The sequence below is a fragment of the Anabrus simplex genome, chromosome 3, assembly GCF_040414725.1.
Source record: "Anabrus simplex isolate iqAnaSimp1 chromosome 3, ASM4041472v1, whole genome shotgun sequence".
NCBI classification, from domain to species: domain Eukaryota; kingdom Metazoa; phylum Arthropoda; class Insecta; order Orthoptera; family Tettigoniidae; genus Anabrus; species Anabrus simplex.
In genome coordinates this window covers 468,304,645-468,310,644 of record NC_090267.1, presented here as the reverse complement: position 1 = coordinate 468,310,644, position 6,000 = coordinate 468,304,645, and the positions used below count along the sequence as shown (strand labels likewise).

Genomic DNA, 6,000 nt, shown 5'->3' with positions numbered 1-6,000 from the left:
GCAATACGGAGCACGATCGCGCTCGTGGCACTTTTCGCTAGGCTACGGAGGAGTGCGATCGTGCTCCCCGGCACTCTAAGAGTTAAGTACAACAGGATGTTATGATCAGAAAGAACTAGTGTAACCTGCTGCTGCTTCATCTAGGCTGTGTTTACTCTGTTCCTTGCATATGGCAGAGTAGTGATCCCGAATATTTAAAATTTGTTTTAGGATCATAATCATCATTTTCCAGTTCCAGTTTTCCGGGTACTATTGGAGAGCCTTTTCCATTCTGTCTTATTGAGATATGTTCTGTTGTTAATGATGTCTACCAGTAGCCTTCCCCGATCTGTAATGTCCATCCAGTAGGTTCTTGGTCTTCGTACCATCCATTTTCCTGCCACATGTCTCCACAAGTTGACATAAGCTGTCCTTGTTGGCTCCATCCTCATTACATGCCCAAACCACCTCAATCCGGACTTGCTGACCCGATCTAACAATGATGTAACAATCCCAGCTTCCTTTCTAACCACATCATTCCTTAACTTGTCCAGTTTGGTTTTTGAATTGTGGACCTAAGGAACTTCATCTCAGATGCCTGCAACCTTGATGAGTCTTTCTTAGCGAGGGTCTGTTAATGTTAATAGACTTTGCATATTCCATCTTCCTGACGTTAAGTCACTATTTATATTTATCCAAGTGACTTTTCCAGTGTTGGTCTAGCTGTTGCAGTTCTTGCAAAGATTCACAGAAGACCATGATATTATCAGCATAAACAGGAGTCCAAGAATGCGGTATCTGCAACTGTGCAGTGATGGTGTCCAGGCATGAACAAAAGCAAAGATAAAGTTGATCCCAGATGCATGCTAACTTGCATATTAATGGTCCAGAGATTCTTTTAGCACATCAGACATAGCTCCTACCACACTCCACCTTGGTAATAGTGATTACTATATTGCAGAAAGTAGTGGAGGAGGAGGACAGACACAGAACTAACAACATTCTGCAGAATAAAATGTCAGCTAATGGTGCAATGTAGTTGTGTTATTTAAAGGGAGATTTTAACCCTTTGGATGCCGACCCATAATAGGTCATCATATGCATAGAATGCCAAGCATGTTTCAAGGGATTTTGCATCACTGTATAAAATATTTTATTTACGTCTCAGTTTAAAAGATATGGAGGTAAAATTTGGTATGTGAGCTTGATATACTCCAAGGAATATAAACATGTGACTTGCATTTCAAAAAACAAAATTTCGTGGAATAGTGTGCACAAGAAGGTTATTATTTTTTATTTTAAAAAAGGAAAAACATAATTTGAAATTAATTAGCACATTTTACACTAAATTCAATGTGACTAAGTGGAGATATTTAATCTTAACTCGTATCTGGGATCATATATACCAATTTATGTTGTTAATGTAGGTCTACTTTAGAATTTATAAACTAATTTCCAAAAACATTGAACATGTGGAGAGAAAGACACGAACAGTGTATCCAGTCAACGATTGAAATTTTATTAATTTTGCGAGAGTAATAGTTATCATTTGAGAGAACTGTGTCTAGTAGCAGTATTTGTTACTACAGAACAGTTCAGAATATCAGAACAACATACAAAATCAACTAATAGTGTCAGAAGTGAAAGTGTAAAGAACAGATTGAAATATTCTATGGGCGGAGCATCAGATTCAGGTAGGCCTACGTGTTTAGGCCCTGGGATTTGATAAAAATGGTAGGATGGACAACATTACTTTCAGGAAATATGCATTCATTCCAAGAATAATCTAATTCACTGCCACTGTCATTTTCATTAGCACTGTCACTATAACTCTCTGACATTGCATGAAATGTTGTAAGCCCATTAGCCAATGGCACGGCTCCATCATTCTCTGGTGCGCTACCTGAAGACCCCAAAAATATCATAATCATCACTTTCGATAAAATTAGAGTCGCTTACATCTTCAAAGCAACCCAAAAGTTTCTCAATTTCTTCTCCCGAATTAGGCCTACGTGACGACAATGCCTTGTTGTGATACTTGTAGTATTTACAACTTTACTACGACATAAATAAATTTCTAGGTAATTATAACTGCAGTAGAAATAATAAAAAACTTAATATATTACGATACATAACTCAAATTCATCAATTAGAACGTAAAATTATTGGAAACAAGTCACAACAAGCGGACATAAACAAACAAGGAGGCTGCCATATTGGATCATAGATGTCAAGCGCTCACAGATCATACACTCGCAATCGACGAGTAAACTAGCAAAAATGAAGCTATGTCAGTGCCATCTAATGACATAAGAAGGAATTACAAACATTCTACATTCTTTCTACTTGATTTGTGACGCCATCTAGCGCCTTACTACATAACTACACCACTTATAAGAGGGTGCCGATGGAATCGGCATCCTGGCATTTTTCGCACAGAATGTAAGTTCACAATTAATTATGTAAGTGTCGATGCATCGGCATCTTGGCACTGTAAGAGTTAAAGTACAGAAAGCAGATTGTGAATAACAGAGAAATATGCGGAATTAAAATCTTCATGAGCTTAACTAAAATCTCAACCTTCATAATTAGAAAGAATCTCAACTTTCATAATTAGTAGTACTCTTCTTTCACCATCCTATGTTATATTAAAGGATGATAGATACCAGTTACATTGGTTGTACTGTATTTCATTCGTACCATCACATGTGTAGGATATGTTTATACTATTATGTGGGTATTTTTTAGGTTCGTATCTTTATAAATATGATTTTATTTGCCATTTCTTTGTTGATAAAGACTAATTATATATTACCATCATATAATATGCTTGGAATGATTATTAATGTTCATTAATTGGTCAATTATATTGAGTTTGAACAGTCATCTCTGAAATAATATGTCATAATGATGACGCAATGATGCAATGGGAGGTGACTGGAACAAGACTAGGGAGAAACCAAAGTAGACGAAGCAGTGAAGAGTAGAGGTGTGAACTGGCCCAGAGTGTTCAGAGAAGACTCTGTAGAACAGGCAGAGATGGTGGTCACTGGTCCACTACCATATCGGGCAGGAAGTCGGATAGAGAGTGTGGAAGAAAGAGAAAAGAAGAACATATAACTCAGTGCATTAATTGGAACATCACTTGTCACATTGCACGTGAAGTGGTATAAAGTTGGGCATTTATGAGCTAATCTAGAATTAATTCCAGTTAACTGGCAATACAGCATTAGTCCAATTCCATCCTTAGTATTATACAGGGAGGAAATAAAGGAAGAATCCAAGAGCATTAAATAAAATTTAAATTTGATTTAATTTCTCAAAATAAACAGATTAATAAATAAAATCATATGAATTTCTGATAAAATGATCTCTCTTTCTAGGAAAATATTTCATTACAAAAATAACAGTGAACATATATTTTACAAATGAAGTCAAGGATTTTCAACAGAATTCAACAGGTTGTAAAATCAAACATGGCACCTGTACCATCAGCTACAGGAATGACCTTAGGCTGTGTAAAGTCTTTAACTTCAGGAAGTAACTAGTAGATTTTGCATGGTTCTGGTAATGAACAGTAAGGAAATATTAGAAAACAACACACTGCAAACAAAGCTATATGTACAACTTCAATAATTTGTATAACAACAATTATTTTCGTAAGATGCACTTCTGTGATGTTATTGTGAACTGTAAGAGATAATGCACCTGACTTAAGGCTTTGATTTAATCAAAGGAGAGCATCCCTGAGTTTTATATTTGGCAACATGATGAAAAAGAAACAGTTAAGTCTGAAATATTACTAAATAATATAAAACAATGTAAGGCCGCTTAGCCATCACAGCCCTTTTACTACATTTGGTTGCAGAAATCAGGGGGTAAAGTTATATTTGCCTCCATACAGAGAAAATAAAATGTATTACCAAACGAGATTTAGAAACTTCCTGAAATTATGTAAATTCAGCCACCTGAATAATTAGAGTACAACATCCAGTACTTAATGAAATACTGTCAAACAGTAACATTAATGGAACTATGGCACAACACAGATCTAAGAAACTCGCTTCTGAAACAAGATGATTTTGTATCTTTCTAATACTCTCTTTCTGAAACCTATCACAACATACAGACATTTAAAAATTAGCCTTCAGGAAGCTGATGAGCCCATTAGTTGATGGATCGTGGGAAGTAATTTCTTCATCATTCGTAAGTTCAGGTTCAATCTTCTTTGCCAATTGTTTGCCCAACTCCACTCTGAAAAATTGAACACATTATATTGAAATAAATAATACTTCTTTGCCGCAAAAAAAAAAAAAAAAAAGAACATAACAAATATCCCTACCCTACTAATATAATATATTTTAGCTCAGAGCTTTGGTTGGTAAGTTTCTGTAATCTAATGTTCAATACTATGCAAATACTGCCAAGGAAATCCCGCTCTTCGTAATATATATGCTGCGAGTCAGTATTTCACCAAAAATATCACATAGCGGTTTTCATAGGTGCGATGATGATACGATGGTTTACTTTTAATTTCTCTTTGTTCTGCAATTTTCTCCTGGTTGAATACAGCTAGTAAATTTCAATTGGGCACACATCCTCAATACTGTATATTCAAATTTCCTTACAATTTGATAACATACGTAAATGTGATGAATTTATATAATAAGACATGGAAATACATATTGAATATAGTCGGAAGAAAAACAAGCTCCTCACATAAATATTAAAACTAAGTAATTACGCAAACTAATCTTGTGAAAATAACTTTCTAACATCCTTAACATCTAGACACGGTTGTGCTATGCTCGCTGTGCTAGGAGTGTCGCTTTGCTTTCTAGAGCTCGCTATCACCTCGTGCCTGTTGAACTGTGTTTACAGAACTGTTCTTTCAGTGTGACTGTATTGAATAATAGTATTATATACACACGTGCACATAAGGGATTAGTGTTACCTGTGAGTGAGGACGAGGGTCCCCGGGACTTAGTGAGGATGGAGGAATCATCAAACGGTGGCCTAGGTACTCTATCTAACCATAATTCAGTTAGCTCAGCTATAGGTACCTCATTAAATTTGTGCTATTCAGACGGACCGTTAAGTGATGTAGACCAAATACCTTCTCAAATATCTACACTACGTAAACGTGGTCTCCCGGATGAGCGTCCTGATTACTGGAATGAAGAGGGCCTAAGTGTGAAGAAGCTATCGGTGTCAGTAAGTGCCAGTGAAAATTCTCATGAACATGGAACTAGCTGCCCAATTCCGCCAGCCCCATCAGTGCAGCCTGTGCAGTTGAATACGTCCCAGCATACAGCTAGCCAACTTGCTCCAAGTTAACAGGTACGAAGCAGCGCTCAGCATGAGTCATACTTCTATAAGTTAGATGATGAAGGTCCGTTCATAGTGTATGCTGAACATAAACCCGATGAGGCAGGTGCGGCAACTAAACATATCGGCCGGTTACATCCAATGTCCTTGGGAAAGTGTATTAGGGCCTTAATACCAGACATGCGTACTTCTATAATGAACATTACTATAAAGGGACGTAATAGGGTTCAAATAGAACTTTCTTCCGCTATCTGTGCAAACAGGCTTGCTCAGTTACAATCCCCTTCACTCAGTCTTTACATACCAAGGCATCTAACAGTGAAGACAGGTCTAATTCGTGCAGTAGATACGTCCTTCTCGGAGGAAGAATTACTTTCAGAAATTCAGTCAGATAAGAAAATATTAGAAGTACATCGCTTTCACCGTAAACTTGTGCGAGATGGTCAGACTGTACTAGTGCCTCGGCAACTGTTGTGTGTTATATTTGAAGGTCGCACTTTACCTCCTTACGTGTATATATTTAACACTCGGTGTGGTGTAGAACCGTACGTCCAGAATGTAACCCTTTGCTAAAAATGTCTTAAATATGGCCACGTAAATAAACAGTGTCGTAGAAAAGCACGCTGTGCAAGCTGCGGCGACAGTCACATCACTGCAGATTGCCTTACTCCAGATCCGCCTAAATGTACACTG

At 37.1% G+C, this 6,000-nt stretch overlaps 1 protein-coding gene across 1 annotated transcript in view; it reads right to left on the bottom strand.

Moving 5' to 3' along the window:
- Positions 1-3,273: 3,273 nt before the first annotated feature.
- Positions 3,274-6,000, bottom strand: part of Pgi (glucose-6-phosphate isomerase) — a 93,752-nt gene continuing 91,025 nt past the window's right edge. The window contains exon 11 of the mRNA XM_067143593.2: positions 3,274-4,233. Within this exon, the coding sequence (XP_066999694.1) occupies positions 4,113-4,233 (121 nt within the window). The 3' untranslated portion in view covers positions 3,274-4,112. The remainder of the gene's footprint in view (positions 4,234-6,000) is intronic.